Here is a 21,287-nt window from a genome sequence, read left to right as displayed (position 1 = left end):
ATTGTAAGACATTGCAGTTATCCATATAATAAAGATACCTCTCTGCAGCCATTATCACTTTCTTTCAATAAGCGTACAGACGAGCATTTCACTGGTGCCAAGATGAAACTGCAGGGAGAGTACATTGATCTGATCATGGGTCTTAATTATCAAATTTTTAAAAGCTGTGAAAGCAGATCGATATCTTTTAAAGTATCACACAAGGAGCATCTCTGAAAAAAAATCTACAATTAAGGTTCTATCATTTCTGGCACATATGTAAACTTAAGTCATTATTTACAGACCTTTGATTTGAACAAATTTTATTGATTTTTAACCGGGTTTTCCAACGGAAAAATCCAGTCATTAAAATGGTGAAAATGGCGGGTGGGCGGCTGCCAAAAGGGTACCCTCATTGTACGGATAACTCCTCCTACAGTTTTTAAGGTAGGAAGTTGTTCTTTTGCAGATCAATTGTTCATATATCAGAGGTGTATATATTTCTAGGATTTTGATTTCCGATAATTTATGAAAAAAATACCAGCTTTTGAACTTAAGTCATCTTTTGGCAAAATATTGCATATAGGGTACCCTCATTGTATGGATAACTCCTCCTACAGTTTTCAAGATAGGAAGTTGTTCTTTTGAAGATCAATCGTACATATATCAGAAGTGTGCATATTGCTAGGATTTTGATTTCTGGTAATCAAAAAAAAATTACAGCTTTTGAACTTAGTCATTTTTTGGCAAAATATTGCATATAGGGTACTCCATTTCACTGGATACGGGTTGACACGGATTATGGATACAATTCACATAAAAGAAAACCAGGTTTGCTGTCACACTGACAGCTTTTCACTTGTCAGAAAATACAAAAGGTTAAGACATGCAAGTTCTGACAACTTGCAAGGTCTTCATTTTTTTTTTTACAGCGTTTGTTCAAAAAAGAAATATTCACTCAAAAAAACAAAGCATTTAATATGAACAAAGTGAATTTTATTAAAGGTTTGCTCAACATATGCATGTTTTGGGGGGTATTTTTACAGTATGTTCCATTAAAAGAAGAAAATATAATTTTGAAAAAAAACTTCTCATTCAAATGATTTAAGAATGTTAATCAATAATACATACAGAAAGTATACTAAGAGTAGTAATCAATAATACATACAGAAAGTATACTAAGAGCAGTAATCTAACTTCTATTATTCATTTGTGTAGATGCTCAAACAAGAAGTTAATTTCCCATCATAATGATTTTTTTTTAGATATTAAGAAACAGTATACATACATTAAATACATGTACAATCAAATTACATAGAAAAAAAATTATTATTTTAAAAGTAAAACATTTAGAAAGGGTGGAATAACTTTTTTAAAGATAAACATAATACCGTAACAAAGATATATTTTAACTGCTATGGAAATGGTCTCCTCTACAATGCATGCTGTTCAAAAATGAGTAAATCTTTTGTGTATTTCAAAGAGAAGAGAAAATCTTACTAACTTTATACTTGTCTGTGTAAGAACCACAAGCTTCATACTGTCAACTAGTCAGAAAATATGTTCAGTATTTTTTAGTTTTCATAATTGACAACCGAAATTTTGTAAACATTTTGTCATAGCTAAACCAAACGACGCATGATTTTTCAAAATATCTTAATACATGTACTGAGCTCAGGAGATAGTTTTACTCTTTGATATCTAAAGATATGATCAGAGATGTTTCAAATGCAAACACAACCATCGATGGTGTTTAGCTCCCCGTGACATAAATAACAGCGCCCTCTATCTGTATTACTGGTCTATTTCGTTGGGCTGCGCTATCACCACTTCCTCTCCCAGAGACTCCAAGAGTTCTCGCCTGTAATCGTCAAAGTCTCCGTCCACCTCGTTGATGGAACGATTCTCCACCACCCACAGCTGACAGTCTGTCTCTCGGATCAGACGTTCGTCGTGAGAGACGATGATCACTCCTCCCTCAAACTCATTTATTGCCTCCGCCAGCGCGTCAATTGACTCAATATCTAAATTGTTGGTTGGTTCATCCAGAATTAACACGTCAGCTGCCCGACACGACAGATCTGCAAGTGCAACGCGAGACTTTTGTCCTCCTGATAGATCTCGAATTTTTATTGTATGGGCGTGACTAGCAAGTCCGAATTTTCCAAGCATTTTTCTTGAATCTTGATAAGGCATATTGAATAGTCTTTGTAGATATTCACATGGTGTTTCGTCCATGTTTAGCTGGTCAGCAGAATGCTGATCATACTTTCCAATTCTCAATCTGTGATTTTTTATCATTTCTCCTGTCTGGGGCTCCAAGTCCCCAACGAGAAGTTTTAAGAATGTTGACTTACCAACACCATTTGGGCCCACAATAGCCACTCTAGAACTCATGTCTATACCAAAATCCAAATTCACAAACAGAGGGGGGTTATTGCCATAAGCAAAATTCACGCTATTAAGACCTAGAATAGGGGGATTTAGTGGGGTTGGGTTTGGGAAGTGGAATTTGACGATGTAGTCTCTTGGTTTCTGCAGCAATTCTGTTGGCTTACTCTCCTCCTCCACAGCAGCCTGCATTTTCTTGTTCCTATTCTTCTCCTGCTTTCTTGTCAAAGCCTCTTTCTGTTTTGCCTCAGCCACTTTTGTTGACTTTCCAGACATTTTCATTTCCCTCAACATCTTCTCCTGTTTCTCGTACGCTTTGGCCTGTTCTTTTCTTTTTTGCTTCAACATCTTCTTAAATGTGGCATAATTTCCACGATAGTAGAACAACTTATGCTGATCCAGATGAATAATATCTGTACAAACATTATCCAAGAAACTCTGGTCGTGAGAAACCACTAGCAAGGTCTTCTTCCACATCTGGAGGTAGTTATCCAGCCAGATGACAGCATTCAGATCAAGATGGTTGGTCGGTTCATCCAGCATCAGGAGGGTGGGCTCCAGGAACAGGGCTCGGGCCAGAGACACCCTCATCCTCCACCCACCAGACAGGTTCTTTGTAGGGCGCTCCATCATCTCCAGCGTAAACCCCAGACCAGCCAGGATTCTCCTCGCCTTGGGTTCAGCTGCGTCGGCTCCAATTGCTCGCAATTCATCATAGACCTGTGAAAAAAACAAAAGGCTTCCAAAATTATTAATGAATCAATTACGGTGCTTTCAAAACTTTAGGGCAATAAATGACTGTGTGTTAAAAGAATGAGAGAATTACTTACAAAATAGTGCAAATGAGAGTACACACTTTTCTATCTTTAATCATTTTTTTCTCCACAATAATGTATAATGGAATAATGAAATAATAACTTATAAAATAAATTACACAAAAATAGAAAAATATGAAAACAGAAGACAGATATAAATCATCATTAGATCTAACCAAATACTTACAGTAAAAGTAATTAGTATTGAACCTTAAAGGTGGAAGGGGTGAAGGAGGCATACCACAGGGGTAAACTGACTGAGACTGAACTCACCTCTTTGAGTCGATCATTAATCTTGGTGTTTCCTTTCTCGACTTCCACCAGTAGTTTCTTCTCTTCCTCCAGCAGAGCTGTACGGACCTTGTCCGCCTTCAGCACGGAATCAATAGACTTTGTCTCGTCAGCCACTATTTCTTGTTCACAAAGAAGGATGTCAATGCCCTGTGGAATGTTCAGAATTTTCTTGGCCATGTGGTTGAGCAGTGTGGTCTTGCCGTGCCCGTTTGGCCCCACAAGTCCGTAACGCCTGCCCGCCGTGATGTACAAGCTGGCATTCACAAACAGATCCTTGCCCTTGGCAGCAATTGAGAAGTTCTCTACTTTGATGTCCTGGCTATCCAGAACGGTAGCTTTGGCGGACTTTTCCGCCTGAGACACAGTGAAGTTTTCCACGCCGCCAGCCTCCATGCTTTCCAGTTGTTTCTGATACTCCGCCTGTTTTTTTAGTTTCTTGAGCTCCTTTTTACTGAGTTTTGGTTTGTTTTCTTGGACTGCAGGTTCCTCGGATTCCTCCTCCTTATTCTCTTCTGCTTCCTCCTCCGATTGATAATAATCAAACTTGACCTCCTCCTTCTTCTCAGCTTTGGCTTTACCTTTCTCTTTATCTTTTGGTTTTACTGGTTCCATTTTTTCTAAATTTACATTTGTATGGTTAACAAGAGGCCCAGGGGCCACATCGCTCACCTGAGCAACAATTGCCTTAATTCTGATCAAATTAGCATTACAGTATCAAACTATCTTGACAACTAAGTACATTAGATCTTGATAAAAAAATTGAAAATCTGCCAATTTTTATCCACCTCTTTCTTTTGGTAAATACCAAGCCCCTTTTGTTGTTGTACCTGTAAGAAGATTTTTCTCTATTCCTTTATACCCCCCCCCCCCCTCATTTTGTGGCCCCACTTTTCTCTAGGGTATCATGGCTTCATCAAACTTATATCTGCATAACCTGTGCTTTCACACTAAGTACTGAGTTTTGGACCGAAAAACTATCCCAGAATATTTTTTAAGATTTTCTCTATATATTCCTATGTAAAAATTCAAACCGCCATCACGGCCCCACCCTACCACTAGGGACTGTGATTTTGAATTTACACTCCCCGATGATGCCTCTACACAAGCTAAAGCTTTTCTGGCCAAATGGTCTTTAAAAAGAAGATTTTTAAAGATTTTCTCTATATATTCCTATGTAAAAATTCATCCCCCACTGTGGCCTCACCATACCACTGGACTATTATTTTAACAAACTTGAATCTATACGATTTGGAAATGCTCTCACTCAGATTTGGGCTTTCCTGGCCTAATAGTTTTGAGAAGAAGATTTTTTAGAGATTTTCTCTATGTATAAAAATGTATCCCCCATTGTGGCCCCACCCTACCCCCAGGGACCATGATTTGAACAAACTTGAATCTACACTATCTGAGGATGCTTCCACTCAAATTTGAGCTTTCCTGGTCAAATAGTTTTTGAGAAGAAGATTTTTAAATATTTTCTCTATATATTCCAATGTAAAACTTGATCCCCCATTGTGGCCCCACCCTACCCCCAGGGACCATAATTTGAACAAACTTGAATCTACACTACCTGAGGATGCTTTCATTTAAGTTTGAGCTTTCCTGACCTAATAGTTTTTGAGAAGAAGATTTTTAATAAATATTGCTATGTTAAACTTGATCCCCCCATTGTGGCCCCACCCTACCCCCGGGGACTATGATTTGAACAAACTTGAATCTACACTATCTGAGGATGCTTCCATTTTAATTTGATCTTTTCTGGCCTAATTGTTTTTGAGAAGAAGATTTTTATAGATTTTCTCTATATATTCCTATGTAAAACTTGATCCCCCGATTTTGGCCCCACCCTACCCCTGGGGACCATGATTTGAAGGAGCTTGAATCTACACTACCTGAAGATGATTCCATTATAATTTGAGCTTTTCTGGCCTAATAGTTTTTTAGAAGAAGATTTTTTAAGATTTTCTCTATATATTCCTTTGTAAAAATTCATCCCCCTTTTGTGGCCCCACCCTACCCCCAGGGACCATGATTTGAACAAACTTGAATCTACACTATCTGAGGATGCTTCCACTCAAATTTGAGCTTTCCTGGCCTAATAGTTTTTTAGAAGAAGATTTTTAAAGATTTTCTCTATATATTCCTCAGTAAAACATGATCCCCCAATTGTGGCCCCATCCTACCCCCGGGGACTATGATTTGAACAAACTTAAATCTACACTACCTGAAGATGATTCCGATTGAAATTGAGCTTTTCTGGCCTAATAATTTCTGAGAAGAAGATTTTTAAAGATTTTCTCTATATAATCCTTTGTAAAACTTGATCCCCCAATTGTGGCCCAATCCTACCCCCGGGGACCATGATTTGGACAGATTTGAATCTGCACTACCTGTGGATGCTCCAATTTTAATTTGAGCTTTTCTGGCCAAATAGTTTTCGAGAAGAAGATTCTTAAAGATGTTCTCTATATATTCCTATGTAAAACATGATCCCCCAATTGTGGCCCCTCCCTACCTCCGGGGACCATGATTTGAACAAACTTGAATCTACATTACCTGATGATGCCTCCACACAAGTTTTAGCTTTTCAGGCCAAATAGTTTTTGAGAAGAAGATTTTTGAAAAATACCAACAAATTTTCAATAATTCTCAATTATCTCCCCTTTAAAGAGGGCGTGGCCCTTCATTTGAACAAACTTGAATCCCCTTCACCTAGTGGTGCTTCGTGTCAAATTTGGTTGAAATCTGCCCAGTGGTTCTTGAGAAGAAGATGAAAATGTGAAAAGTTAACAACGACAACGACGACAACGACAACGACGACAACGACAGACAACGGACAAATTGTGATCAGAAAAGCTCACTTGAGCCTTTGGCTCAGGTGAGCTAATAATTAGTAAGATATACTGGAAAGAATTCATTTTACATAAGGTCAGGTTCTGGTAAAAATACTATTACATGTTTGGCATGGTCAATGTAAATAAATTTAAGAATCTAATGTTCAGCTATGGAATTCCTTTATTTAAATCTATTCTGATGGCCATTAATTCATGGTATATTAAATGCTATAAAAAGAGTTTAAGAAAGTGATAACAGAGGAACCAGTGGTAACTTTTCTCATCTATAACTATGAATCCAGGGAAAAAATGACTAAAGAATTTGCAAACAAAAGTTCTAGTCATGAAAATAATAAATGTAAAATTAGTTAGTTCAGTAAGTTAATCTTGACAATTTAACATTGCTCTTTCTTTGTACTATTTCAATAATAATCTTTCTAAAAATCCTTACCATCTTCTTCATCTTCTTCGTTATCCTCTGCCGCCATCAGCTCTGCTAATTGAGCTAGTTTAGATTTCTTGTTCTTCTTTTTCTTCTCCTTCCCCCCAGCACCATCTTCTGTTGCCAGTTTCTTCATCTTCTCTTCCAAGGCCTTCTCCTCTTCTTCGTCATTCCAGAGTTCTTCCTCTTTGGATTTCTTTCCTTTTTTTGGCATTTTTTCTTTAAAACAATATGAAATCTAAACATTGCACGTATGAACAGCATATACTGTAGGAGCACATAAATTCGTTGGGTTAAAATTTCTTTTTATAATCGAAAAAAAAAAATATCAATGGGATTAAATTTTGTCATATATCATAATCTCTAAAATGAATATTGCATCAACTCTGTACTTATAAATATTTGGGTGTAAAATTTGACATGAATTTAATTTCGTTGATAAATACTGCCAACGACAATAACGAAATTGAATCCTTAATGAATATTTTTGCTTCTACAGTATATATACAGATACAGGGTCTACAGTGATATAAATTCATGTTTGACATATAAATCTGGTGTGTGTGATGAAGCAGGGTTGGAAATAAGAGTCGGTCCGAACGCAGAGAGGGTCTGTTTCTTAGGCGGATGGGGGCGAAACTTCAAAAGACAGCCCAACAGTACGCATATTTAGATATGGGTAGTTACTTTTAAACAAACTTCTGGGGAAATCTCCCTTTACAACTTTTAAAACAATAATTCTTAAACAATTTAGTAGCTAATAAACACAAAGATACAAGAGTTTGTTTACATCCAAGTTACTCATGTGCTTGAAAACCAAAAGGAGAAATCTGGAATTATTTTGCCTCAACCATATTTTGAACCTACAGAAAAAAAGTGTTGTGAGACCAAAAGACAATTAGCAGTTAAATGGAGTTTATCTGACCGAATAAATAAATCTTTATCACAATTAATCACTGTTATTATTTTAATCCCTTTCAACATTTGATATCATTATTGTCACTTTTCAATCTTTAAAATTGTTTAGAAAGTTCATGATTATGACATAGTTAGCTGGCTTCTAAAAGAGGGTTTATAATTATATACATGTAGATGAATAGTTTAATTTTTTAAGCATGTTAATTAATATAAACTTAATAATAAGCATTATTTGGGTTTCCAATTGTACTATATCTTTTCAGCTGTACGTAAACTTCAATGTCCCGCAGGAAAAGGTGTAAATAACTGCTTTTAAGGTTAAAAGTTGATAAATAATTAATATTTCTACCATAAACAAATAATAAAGAGACGACAACAAGAAAAAGCACATAGAAATATGTATATTTAATGTATATACAAAGGCAAAACAAAAACCGGAAATCAAAAAAACATTGTCGATTTCTCGGGACTACATTTACACTTTCGACGAAGGAAAATTGGCGATTTTTAACTTATTAGTGTTTTTTAAGAAGCAGAAAGAATACCATCGACTTAGATTTAGATGCCATTTGATATCCGATTAACGGTTTTTGAAAAAAGTAACTGGAAAATAAGTTAGACGCGAAATAGAAAATTGGGACATCGCGGGACATATGTCCGGGACATATGTCCCGGACTACTTTTACACCATCCCATGTTTAGATATGGTTTAAATACTTGTAAAAGTTAGATTTCGAGGGGCCTGTGCTACAGATGTAAATATTAAGCTTTATATATAGTTCATTCATAATAATGAACATTTTTATCCGGACTGGCAGATTTTGGGCAGGGCTGGTAACTTTAGAAAGTAGCCAGCCCTGTGGATGGCTGCTATTTTTGGTGAATTTCCAACCCTGTGTGAAGTCGTAAAAAGCGAATACAAGTTCGGGACGTACTAAAGACCTGAAATACTAATGACCTGAAAGACCTGAAAGTTTATATAAATGATACTTTTCTAAGATTTTTATCAAATAAAATTACTTGTGGGGGTTTAAATCATATTTCCAGGTATAACTTTGTTTAAAAAATATCATAATGACCAGTTATTCATGCAGAAATATGAAAGACCTGAGAATTTGAATTGACCTGAAATTTTCAAATGACCTGAAATTTTAAATGATTGATACATTTCTATGTTTTGTGTCAATATTTATGTCTTTTTGTAAGTTTTTATCCTATTTCCAGGTATATAAGTGTTAAAATATATCATACTGATCAATTATTTATGTAGGAGTACGAAAGACATTAAAATTTGAATTGACCTGAAAATTTGAGCTGACCTGAAATTATACATAATTGAAACATTTCTAAGTTCTGTGTCAGTTTTAATGTCAAGTTCAAGTTCAGTTTATTCACTCAGACCAAATAATTTGGTACAAGAGGAACATATATATAATACATACAAATACAAATCGTCAGAGGTGCAGACAAACAGGTACATTTTCATACAGGGAAAAAATATAAATAAAAAAGAACAGACTATAGAATCACTACTTATGTTAGATTTTAGTATAAAGGATCATAATAGGAAAACAACTAAGAGGAGCAGACAGCATCAAAAAATTTTGAAATAAATCATATAATTTTCTTAGCGATTTACAATTGCAATTAGTCATGAGTTCAGAAAACTTAAAAAAATTTGGTCTTTTCAAATATTTTGTGTTTATGTATTTTTTCCTTATTTCTTCTAGTGCCGAACATTCTAAAATATAATGAAATTCATCTCCAATAAGACCTTTATTACACAAAAGACTTAACCTCTCATTCAAAGGAATGTTATACCATCTGCCTATCTCTACAGGAAAACGATGGTTTGATGTACGAAATTTAATGAATTTTTTTCTTAGTTTTACAGGTAAAATATCAAGATACTTCTCAAAGCCAAAATATGTAAATTTTTATACACTTGACCTCTGGAAGAACAATTTATATCATTTGACCATATTTGCATAAATTGGTCTATTTGTGGGTTTTTAATCATATTTCCAGGTATATAAGTGTTAAAATATATCATACTGATCAATTATTTACGCAGGAATACGAAAGACCTGAAAATCTGGGCTGACCTGAAATTATATATAATTGACACATTTCTATATGTTCTGTATCAGTTTTAATGTTTATTTGTGAGTTTTTATTATATTTCCAGGTATATAAGTGTTAAAATATATTATTTACACAGGAATATGAAAAACCTGAATATTTGAATTGACCTGAAAATTTGGGCTGACCTGAAATTGTGTGATGGTGTAGTTGTGTAGGTCATCTAACAGCCCATGTTTCGGTTTGATATATTTTAACACATATTTACCTGGAAATATGTTAAAAACTCAACAATAGACATTAAAATTGACACAGAACATAGAAATGTATCAATCATTTAAAATTTCAGGTCATTTGAAAATTTCAGGTCAATTCAAATTTTCAGGTCTTTTACATTTCTGCTTGAATAACGGATCATTACGATATTTTTTTAAACAAAATTATACCTGGAAATATGATTTAAACCCCCACAAAGTAATTTCATTTGACCAAAATCTTATAAAAGTATCATCTATATCAATTATATAAAATTTCAGGTCATTTGAAATTTTCAGGTCAATTCAAATTTTCAGGTCTTTCATATTTCTGCTTGAATAACTGACCATTATGATATTTTTTAAACAAAATTATACCTGGAAATATGATTTAAACCCCCACAAAATAATTTCATTTGACTAAAATCTTATAAAAGTATCATTTATATAAAATATCAGGTCTTTCAGGTCAGTAGTATTTCAGGTCTTTAGTATGTTCCTACAAGTTCTATTTTATAAACAAACTATATTACAGTCTTCAAACATCAACAAATTAAATCTTCTCAGCTGTAAATTGCGTTATAATGTGAACGAATTCATGTTTACCATTAAGATGTATTGTTGAAAGAAGAAAATTTATTAAAAGTTTAAAAAAAATTGATTATCAAGACCAATCACTAAACTAGACAAATCATTGTTAATTTTTCATCCCTCTCTTTAATCAAAATACCTATATACTCAACAATATGCCACCACTTCGCCGGTTTTTCTCCCAATGGTGAAATTACACCGGAAGCATGTGGAGACTACTTTGAAATGTAAAAATCATCTGGGATCTTGTTCATCTCGGATTTCATATTTAAATTTTAAAAAGGACAATAATTATTACCCATAATAAATGATCTATGTTTAAAGAGAATGTAATAATTACAATCAAATATATGGCCGAATAAGATTTATAAATATAACGTTATTCCTTATAAATACAATTTACCGGAAAATTATTCTCCTATCCACAAGTTTCTAAAAATAAGCAAGTGCCCGCACGAGTTATCGTTCTTCCATAGAAACGCAAAGCGTCGATTAGACCGAAATGTGAAAGATATATTAATGATATATGATTGATAATAGAATTTCATAGAAGTGACTGAGGAGAAAGTTGAAGGGAAATGGCAGCCATTCTGCGGAGTGCTGCGGCAAATGTCGCTAACCGCGGCCAGCCGAGTACCTTTTACAACAAGGACAAAAACAACCCCGTGTTCCAATCCCTGGATCAAGAGATCAAAAAGTTTATGGGCTATATGAGGAAAAGAAATGCACCCGGATACAAAAAGCCAGACGAAGAACCTTCATCAAGAGCGTAAGTTGTTAAAGACATATTTGTTCCTGATATTATTGAACGTAAAAAAAAAAAAAGAACCCTTAGTGCAAATGCATCATAATGCCATTATTCACCTGTAGCAGGGGCTAGGGGGGAATAATTATGAAGGACCAGACTGACATTTTAAACCCAGAATAGTCCATCATGAATTCTCCCAACCCACAACATTTGGTACTGTGACCAACCCCGGGAACTGTCAGGGTAAAGCACCACAGATGTTGATCCTCGAGGGTGATCAAGATCATTTATAAAGGGGGGGGGGGGGCGCAGACATGTCACCAGTTTAATTGCAGGATTGCTAGGGTGGTTAAGCAACTGACTAAAGATTCAGGGGCCCTGGTTTGAATCCCAATCTGGCCTGTCTTTATTTCTCTCACATGTCATCATTTTACACATACTTGCATGCTCCTAATTTGTAGCTATAGTATAATGCTCATTTTCTTTACAGATCTGACACCTTGTTTGAGCTGTGGAACAAGTATGAACCCAAGCTTCCCAAAGAGTACTACCAGAGCAAGCTGATAGAAGTGGGAGACTTCCTTGTGTTAGTGAAGGTCAGTATCCCTTTCAACGATCTCTGAACATCATTACATGAAATAAAACTCTGATAGCTAGAGTTTATCTTCATAAAAAGTGTATGTGCGCTTCACCATCACAATATCAATAAATTTATCAACAACATATTCTCCTTGGTATTATCAAAATTATTGGACTGTTCACTAAATTTTAAAGAACAAATTACTTATTAAGTGCTATATAATTATGATGAATTCTGGACCTCTCTTGTTTCCGGAGGAGTACAGTATTGCCCTGTGGCAGTGCTATATGATGTATTATAGACTTCTCTTGTTTCTGTAGGAGTACAGTATTGCCCTGTGGCAGTGCTATGACAGATACCTGATGCACTTCGGTAACCTGAATGTCGAGGAAATCACTGATGTTGAGGCCTTCAAGAAGATCTTCTTTCCGGGAGGATTTGAATCCGATAATGCAGGCCTCACTGTAAGTCAGTCCAGTTGTATGCATAAGACTCAGAGGGATTATGCTTCAGTAATCATTATACATATGTTATTGAAAGGTTATTTGGGAGTGTTTGATTTACAGTCTGAATTTGGATATCTCAAACTAGATGGAACTGTTTAAAATCTTTAAGATATCCAAGTATTTGAGATATCAAAAATTAAATACTTAAAAAATAAGTGGATGGAACTAACAAATCCCTTCAACATATTCATTGTATTCTACATATCATTAGTGTTCGAGATATCGAAGTTCAACTGTATATTCTTAACTATGTTTGAATTTGATCTCCTGTAGTTCCGGGCCCTGATGGGTAAGAGCATCAGTATGTACCAGATGGTGAAGGCGGCCGACCCCAAGCTACAAAACAAGCAGTCGGTGGAGAGGTGTGTCCTCATCCTGAATTTCCTCCGTCTCGTCATGCAGGTGGTGCTCCCCAAGGAGACCCTGTGCTGGCTCGTCTATAATGGTAGGGAATTCAACATCAATTTAACTGGTTACAGTATATGAATTAGTAATGAGTTAATTTGTAACAGACATTGTCTGTTGTCAATTGTATAGTTGGTTAGATTTTAATTTCTTCTAGTCAAGGTATTTGTAGATAAGTCTATCAGTATGATACATGGCGATCTTTTTTAGGTACGGTCCACATCTACAGTATTTCCCGCCATCTGATGTCACTCGGACACTCAGCAAGGGTAGGTTTCCAAAGAAACAACCCGCATATCACACATCATATTATTTTACATGAATCTACTGTAATGTGTGACACAGACATAGGACATCTGACTGTTGTCTTTACTCTATCTCTTACAGTACTAGTTGTTTTAACAGAATATCAACATTGCAATATCTGACTGTTATATTGACTGTTGTTGTATCTGTTATACACATATAAATCTGACTGTTTTTGTAGACCCTGGAGTACCTGCTGTGGGCCAGTATGTGCATGGAGACCTCTGTCCCCCTCCTGGCCGTTAAGTACCTCCCCTGGAGGTCCACCCTTTACACCGCTGTCTGTCAGTGCTACTTCGACTGCAAGCAGTCCCAGCATGCGGAGGTAAGAGGAGGAGATGGTACATTCAAATTCAATGCTCTGTCACGTACTGATGATACAAAAGTAAATCCTTTCATAATGGGAAAATAGCTATAGCAGTTTTGCACCGTATTGAATTATTGGCCAGACACAGTTGTATTTAAAGAGAGATAATATGAGACATTAGAATTTGCCCAGTCATAAATTCGCCCACTGACAACAAAGGTGAAAGGGTGAAAAATAAAATGGGGGCAAATATTTCCCTGTATACAGTATATTTGATAATGGTAAAATGACTGATATTTTTTAAAAATTACCATGATTGACATTGTTTTTATGTTTGAATGTTAATCAGGTCAATGATTTTTTAGGCCTTTGCAAGAAGAGGGCTCGCCAAGATCAATGAGCTCAGTAACCTAGAGAACCTGAGTAGCTCCGTGGAAACGCCTCTCTCTGAGATCACTTTCAGGACGGCCACAGTCAAGGTGAGCCTTTTATCATCTCCATGTTATCTCCTGGTCATTACAGAGACCGATTCTGTTAATTCGTATATTCACAATTATGATAGATTTCTATTTCATTGTTGTTACATTGTACACAAATTGTTGAGTTTGTACCATTTATTATGATTGTATTTTGTTATTTCAATCCATATTACCGTAGATTCCTATCTCAATGCAGATAATTTAAATAAAAATAAAATTGCGAGACACACCTTTCGCAGGTTCTAAAACCCTATTATTTTTCTGACAGTTGTGAACTACATGTATATGAAATTATGATGAAAGTTTGGTGTTTGTAATTTTATCCTGTTGTGATTTGCTTCAAAACAGTTTATAAGTACGGTACTCGCGCACAATAAGGAATCTACAATATTGTTGTGTTATTTTTATAATACATGTACTTGTTTATCATCTATGTTGTTGTAATTGTTTGTAACAGGATTACCCGGTATACATGTATTTATTACAGATGGCTGTCATGGTATTCAAGAGATCTGTGTACGAAACCAGGCGGAAACCGAAGGCTTTACTGAGACCCAAAACTCGAGCCAACCTGAAGGAAGCCTCCCATGTGAGTCGAGAATCTGGTTCTAGTTCTCTATGAGAACTACACACATCAATGATAATCATCATACTCTTTACTCTAGTGATCATTGTTTAAATAGTGATTTTAAGCAATGGATTGAATCGTTTTAGCTGACCTGGCCCCGCACACCCTCGGAGAAGTTGATGGCTGACATGTTTGAGGGGAGCGCAGCCCAGTTCCTGTGTATTCTGGAGAGTCTGACGGACACCAACCGCCGGATCCTCCTGACTGCACCCCCCGCCTCCGACTCCGAGGTAGAGATACTGGATGTGTACGCCGAGCTGTTCATGGCGGGACAGGAGATCCTAGCAGGTCTGTCCACACATACAGATTTCTTCACTAAATTATACCATTATTTGAGTATCGTGCTATATTTCTCAAACACTTTTAAAAGATCTTTTTTTCCAGATCTATTACAGGAGATTATGGTCTTTGTGGGTCATTGACTGTTTGTTTGTTTGGTTACAGTCTGTCATGGTCTGTTTGTGTTTTACAGGGGGCGGAGGTCACCGGGGGTCATCCATCAAGCCAACCAGTAGTGTCCACATCCCGGCCCTGGCTGGAATAATGAAGGACGCCAGCATCATGGACATGGCCTCCAAAGGTAACGCGACTGTTCACTATATTTATCTGTTTCCATGTTTAGAGACTAAAGTGTACATTAATTGTTTAGATGAATTCACTTTGTGGGATCAACTCAAGCTTTGAAAGAGAAAAAGTATATTCTCCTCTATGTTTGCTACATTGAGTATCTTAAGCATACTTTTTCATCCTCTATCTCTCAAAATGTTGTAGCCTCATTTTGGGGGCATTATCAAAGAACTGCAAATAAATGTTGTATGAATATAGATAAACGAACCAGTGACAAAATAAATATGGTTGTTTCTCTCCAATGATGAAGTCCAAGTGACGCAACATTTGGAGTGTGGACTAAATGTGTGGTTGTTTATCAACAGGTGAAGATGGTTGTTCCATTGAGGGAGCCATCCGTCTGGTGAAGCTGGCCTACAGCTTTGAGCAGTGGGAAGTGTTTGACTCTCTGATCGAGAATGTACTCACTTACATCAGGGTAAGTCCAAACCTAAAGGTAAATCTTACATCAGGGTAAGTCCAAACCATAAAGGTAAATCTTACATCAGGGTAAGTCCAAACCTAAAGGTAAATCTTACATCAGGGTAAGTCCACACCTAAAGGTAAATCTTACATCAGGGTAAGTCCAAACCTAAAGGTAAATCTTACATCAGGGTAAGTCCAAACCTATAGGCAAATCTTACATCAGGGTAAGTCCAAACTTAAAGGTAAATCTTACATCAGGGTAAGTCCACACCTAAAGGTAAATCTTACATCAGGGTAAGTCCAAACTTAAAGGTAAATCTTACATCAGGGTAAGTCCAAACTTAAAGGTAAATCTGTTGGAACTATTCACGAAAAAGATTGCAATCACAATTCCTTTTAATAAAACACATTAGCAATATTTCCAGTTAGTTTTATGAGCCATTGGTGCATGGTTCTAAGACTCAGAGGACAATAAATCACATTAAAAAAGTCATTAATTTAATATTATGGAATTTGCTTGGAAAATGTCACATGGTTAATGGGTGAGGTTTTGATTTTCTGTAGATCTTGAATGACAACAAATTCAGCTGGGATGAGAAAGCATTAGAACTTCTGTTGGCCATGGAGAAAGTCAACCCCAGCAGACGTCACAAGCGGAACATGACGTCTGTTGTCGACGATGTAGAGAAAGACGGAGCACAGACTGCGGAAACCAAAACAGCGCCGGAGTCGCAAGCAGGTATATCTACTAAAACTTTGCCAAACTTTCAATATGCCTCACTCAAGAGCAGAGCTGCAGTTTCTGTGAAAGGGTCTATGTTTCAGATTTTGCTCTTTAAAGATTTCTCACCAAGTTTTCTATGAAAATATTTTTGCTGTCATTATCTGAAAATTACCTGTAGTTTAAATTCTTTTTAACAGTTTTTCTGGTTTGATTTATTTTTTTAAAGTTTTGCATGTGTATTCAAATTTTTTCTGTTTTAGCCACCTCTGCTAGGTCGTTCAATGTAAGCGATGATCTAACACAAGTCGCGGAGGTTATGATGACCATTGTCAACGGACCATTTGTGGTAGGTGAATTCGCTTGCTGTCTTTTGTATTAGATAAAGAATTTACATGAAACAAAAATCATAAAGCATACAATAGCTATTAGCTTTAGTTTCCAATTAACTACTTATTTTTTTTTGCACATTTTGTGCTTAAAAGTTTTTATTCTGATAGTTTAAAAAGAATTAAATATAATTATCTTTCAATAAATTGTTTTGGGTTAATTTTGCTTATATTTTACCTATGGTTTAAAGTGGATGTAGAAAATCATGCAATGAAATGTTTCAGATAATTATTACCCATTCACCTATTTGATATTAACTTTGACAGCCCTCTAAGATTGAGGTAGACATGGTTGTAGATGCCGCACTATTTCTGTGGAGCAAAGCCAAATCCATGTTCCAGAAACACCAGTCCGGTTCATCCGAAAACCCCAAGTACCTCCAGAAGATGGAGAACCCAAACAAGGTCAATTCTCCCCTTAAGATCTGAGTCTTCTTTCATTTTATGATCATATCAGTTAGTTTACATGTATGTGTTTAGTTATTTCATTGATATTTCCAAAGTTGTTACCAGTATACATGTATATTAGTGTGTTTCTGTTTTGTCTGTATCTTGTCATTCTCGTCTTTGATTGTATAGTTATGTTTGAACTGTTTTTCTGACCTGTTTGTATACTTGGGTGCCCCTCCCCCTGTATGCCTTTCTGTTTGTGTTTACAGTGGGTCTACATCCTGGACGTGGTACACAAAGTCCTGTGTTGGTGTGGGATCAGCAGCGTGGACCCCGCCCTCACCGCGGAGGTCGTCCTCAGGCTCGCCCTTGTGTTTGAGAGCAGCGCCCACATGGACGAAGGTAAACCCTCGGTCTATATCATACTGTATCACTCTTATATTACAACCTTGTCACAATGGAATGGGTTAGCACCAAACTAACTACTGAGTATGTTATGGGAGAAAGGGTATCAGATTATTAATATACATGTAATTATGTAAACTTCTGGCAGAGGTGATTTCAGATTTTGCATTGTATTTATGAGGGATCGGTTTATCTATGTTTCTGCATCACATGAGAGGAATTATGTTCTAACATAGAACTGAACATGCTTGAGAAACAACTTTTAATAGATTCAACATTCTTGAAATTAAAACACTCTTGTTAAAAAAAACCCTGCAAAGGGAGAAACGATGTAATTAAGCCTCAGGCTTGTATATGAGAGATAGAGATGACATCATCCAACACATACAGTTCTGTGTAATGCACATATGAATTTATGAAGTTGAACTTCAAGATGACTAACGTCTTTTTTCATTAAAAGAATATACCTGCAGCTTCCATATTATATTGCAGCTATTGTACCTCATTAGCTTGATTTTAACATCCGCGCCTTTCCCAGCTTCTGATTATTTTTTCTTTATTTAACATATTTTCTGTTTCCTTGTATTGCTATAATCCCTCCAGGATTTTTGCGATCTAAGTTAGTTACCCAGAGTTCCAAGTTTTCTCCGGACGAGGAGAGCACAATGACGTCTTTCCGTTTGTCCAGCACGCGTGGTAAGAGTTTGAGTGACACAGATCTGGCTTTCTGCTTGAGCGAATCCAGGCATCTGCTGCCTTCACGCTTCGTTGAATTTTAGCTGTCTACTTACACTTTTGTCATCTGACTTTTTTTATTACAGGAAAGATGCATGACCATGTATTTAACATGGAATATTTAGATATGTTTAAAATTACTACAAAATGAATTGGACACACAGTCATGTGTTGATCTCAGGCTTGGGGCGAATTACATTGTAAAGTAATGCATTACATTACCATTACTTCATGAATTTGGGCATTGAATTACCATTACCATTACTTGATTTTCTTGAAGTAATGCATTACATTACCATTACATGAGTAAAGTAATGCATTACCATTACCATTACTTTTTTTTAAGTAAAGCTAATAAAGAGTTTTTGCAAATGTTATAAATATACAACATTCTCTAACATACCTACAGCTTCATGCTCAGTATCAGGTTCAAATTCAATGAATAAACAGAGTCATTTTTTATTTGCTCAATATATAATCATATTGTGGCAATATGAACAACATATTACATAAGTAAAATGGTATTTATAGACATTTGGCATGATACAATATCAGATATGAAATAGAGACACAGGATAACATGCGTAACAAAAAACAATTTATGAAAAAAGTTGCTGTTTTTAAAAGCTAAATATAGATATATCCCCAGATTACACAAATCTTTATAATTTTGGACACTTAATTTTATTAATTTATAAACAGATGATTTTTCCCAGCTAATTTCTTAATATATTTTATTCGCATTTCTTTTTACGGAGGACACTTAAAGACAAAAGATTGCTGTTGCACTTAATGATCGAAGTTTCAAAGGGTTCATCTTTTAAATGCATCCACCTTCCGGTTTATACTAAATTAAATGTTTTGCAGGAGCAGTCAATGCTTGGACTGGAAAATACTGTTTGACGATCTTTATCTTAGGATATCTTAAGTGCAATAATAAATTAAATACATAAATCTTGTATTTTCTATCAGTCCAAACTAATGTACAGTGAAATTAATATACAAGAGAGAGAGAGAGAGAGAGAGAGAGAGAGAGAGAGAGAGAGAGAGAGAGAGAGAGAGAGAGAGAGAAAGAGAAAGAGAGAGAAAATAAGTAAGATTATTTTCAAATAGGTTATAATAATGGAAGTGATATTGATTTTCATCATGGATGGACAGTGCATTCATTTTGCTTTTAAAGGTGCATGTCTGTCTCCTATTCTATTGTGACATAGCGAAGGGAAGGGGATTGGGGTGTTTAGCACTTCTTATAACAATAGATTGTTTTGATACTCAGATTATCCGGGGGGCATAGTGTGTTGTTGACACATTTCTTATTGAAGTGCAAACTAATTGGAGTAAATTGTTTAAATGATTAAAAACTCTTAATAACAACACTCTTAAAAATGTTATGAAATTGTGCTGTTATCTTTAGTAATATAAACAATTCAAAAATGAATTTTAAAAACCTTTTTTGATAAAACATGTACAATTAAAACATTTTTTTCTCAATTAGAATTCTTTCTTTCTTCTTTAAAAATAAATTTAAACAAATTCAATTTCAACTATTCATTTATTCATCACATTTTTTTAAGTGAACATGCATAAATATGCATAGTAATGCAAAGTAATGCCATGTAATGCCAGCATTACACTAGATTTTAGAAAGTAATGCATTACATTAGCATTACTTGTAATGCTAATTTTGAGGCATTACACATTACTAGCATTACTTTGAAAACATGTAATGCATTGCAATGCATTACCATTACATTTAGCATTACCCCAAGCCTGGTTGATCTGCATGACTTATTTCTGACTTGTGTGACTTTATTTTTTTTTTATTTTCCATTAAAATAACCACTATTATTTACAGAAATGTGCAATTACGTGTAGTGATTTTTGTTGTAATTTGAAGTGAAGAATGAATTGCTGTCGATCTAAAGCGACATTTCTTTCAGGTGGTACCATATCTGTAGAACTCTCTATTCTGTCCATCTCCTAATCTACGATTAGATTGACACAGACTGAGCATTCTATAAGCTTGTTTTACTGGTTATTAGTGGGAAGTAAGTTGGGCAATAGTTGGGTTGGGCTTAAGTCGAAATTAAGTGTAGCAGCAGAAGGGTCTCTGTGAAGGGAAGGTGATGACTTAATAGAAAAGGCAGCTTTCTATTGCATGAAGTCTTTCCCAGGGTCTTGGTATAATTATAGTTAGCAATGATAGATTCCTTCAAGGTGTCTTTTTCTTAAAACTATAGGTAAGAACAAACTATGGAGTTCAATTCAGATGAAAACTTGTTAATATAATCTTTGTATAAAAGTTAGCATTATTTTGCCTGTAAATTGTTAAAATATTAGACCCTCTGACATTTAGAACAAAAATTAACTCCATTTCAACTTTTAAAACCATGTGATTTTCTCATTAAAGTTGTTATTAAAATCAACAAATTCCGTCTATGAGTACAATGCTATGATCACTGTATAAAGCGTGTTTGCTTATCTCTGTGTTATAGAGGGAACGTTCGCCCTGCGTGGTTCCAAGATGTCCCTTGATGAGGCCGCACAGGAAGGAAGCCAGCACCACCTGGTATCACGCACATCCATGTTATCCTCCTCCATGTTGAATGTCAACCCTCGCTTACAGCTGCTGCAGGCTCGCGAGATCCTGGAACTTGGTCTCAAGAACGTGTCATACGCTCGCCAGGCTGTCGCTCTTAGTGACGGCAAGTCCATCGCTGACGTCAGTTGGGCCAAGGTATGTCAGACATATTTTATCTACCCCTCATGTCAAAATTGCTATTTTTAATTAAATAATTTCATTGAATGGTAAAATACTCCAAAGTAATTTGCATGATTAAACAAAATCTTGGAAAAATGTGAAAGTAATTAGTATTTGATTAAACTCATGTTGTCATTATTAGTATTTTCATGCAGACTTTTGAAATGAATTGTAAACATTTAAATTATCTAATTATGAATTAAACAAATTATTGTTTAAGAAAAAAAGATCTAGCAAAGGATGAATCTCAAAATAATTAGCGGTACCGGTAGTGTGTTAAATGTATTATAAAGTT

At 35.5% G+C, this 21,287-nt stretch overlaps 2 protein-coding genes across 8 annotated transcripts in view; one reads left to right on the top strand and one right to left on the bottom strand.

Moving 5' to 3' along the window:
• Positions 1–1,213: 1,213 nt before the first annotated feature.
• Positions 1,214–10,827, bottom strand: LOC128159445 (ATP-binding cassette sub-family F member 1-like). The gene is made up of 4 exons (XM_052822546.1): positions 10,740–10,827; positions 6,765–6,974; positions 3,459–4,096; positions 1,214–3,090 (listed from the first exon to the last, which is right to left on the bottom strand). Exons 2-4 carry the CDS (start codon positions 6,967–6,969, stop codon positions 1,774–1,776), a joined length of 2,160 nt encoding a protein of 719 aa, XP_052678506.1. The 5' UTR covers positions 6,970–6,974; positions 10,740–10,827; the 3' UTR covers positions 1,214–1,773.
• A 228-nt stretch (positions 10,828–11,055) lies between these two features.
• The window catches only part of LOC128159420 (cilia- and flagella-associated protein 54-like), a 46,026-nt gene continuing 35,794 nt past the window's right edge, over positions 11,056–21,287 (top strand). For 6 of the 7 annotated variants that reach the window (XM_052822504.1, XM_052822505.1, XM_052822502.1 and 3 more), the window contains exons 1-17: positions 11,056–11,369; positions 11,839–11,944; positions 12,249–12,392; positions 12,708–12,879; positions 13,050–13,108; positions 13,327–13,470; positions 13,818–13,931; positions 14,419–14,520; positions 14,646–14,847; positions 15,032–15,139; positions 15,492–15,604; positions 16,156–16,330; positions 16,576–16,661; positions 16,969–17,106; positions 17,361–17,493; positions 18,100–18,192; positions 20,727–20,968. In XM_052822504.1, the coding sequence (XP_052678464.1) occupies positions 11,179–11,369; positions 11,839–11,944; positions 12,249–12,392; positions 12,708–12,879; positions 13,050–13,108; positions 13,327–13,470; positions 13,818–13,931; positions 14,419–14,520; positions 14,646–14,847; positions 15,032–15,139; positions 15,492–15,604; positions 16,156–16,330; positions 16,576–16,661; positions 16,969–17,106; positions 17,361–17,493; positions 18,100–18,192; positions 20,727–20,968 (2,322 nt within the window). In that variant the 5' untranslated portion in view covers positions 11,056–11,178. The remainder of the gene's footprint in view (positions 11,370–11,838; positions 11,945–12,248; positions 12,393–12,707; positions 12,880–13,049; positions 13,109–13,326; positions 13,471–13,817; positions 13,932–14,418; positions 14,521–14,645; positions 14,848–15,031; positions 15,140–15,491; positions 15,605–16,155; positions 16,331–16,575; positions 16,662–16,968; positions 17,107–17,360; positions 17,494–18,099; positions 18,193–20,726; positions 20,969–21,287) is intronic. The other variant, XM_052822503.1, reaches the window with a different exon arrangement.

Source organism: Crassostrea angulata, chromosome 8, assembly GCF_025612915.1.
Source record: "Crassostrea angulata isolate pt1a10 chromosome 8, ASM2561291v2, whole genome shotgun sequence".
NCBI classification, from domain to species: Eukaryota; Metazoa; Mollusca; class Bivalvia; order Ostreida; family Ostreidae; genus Magallana; species Magallana angulata.
This window is presented reverse-complemented; position numbering and strand designations above follow the sequence as displayed.

Excerpts from the sequence above, each read along its gene's own strand:
- LOC128159445 (XM_052822546.1), bottom strand. The coding sequence starts at position 6,969 with ATGCCAAAAAAAGGAAAGAAATCCAAAGAGGAAGAACTCTGGAATGAC. Across the intron at positions 4,097-6,764 it reads CGAAGAAGATGAAGAAGATG|AAAAAATGGAACCAGTAAAA; the intron begins GTAAGGATTTTT and ends ATGTAAATTTAG. Across the intron at positions 3,091-3,458 it reads TTAATGATCGACTCAAAGAG|GTCTATGATGAATTGCGAGC; the intron begins GTGAGTTCAGTC and ends TTTTTTTCACAG.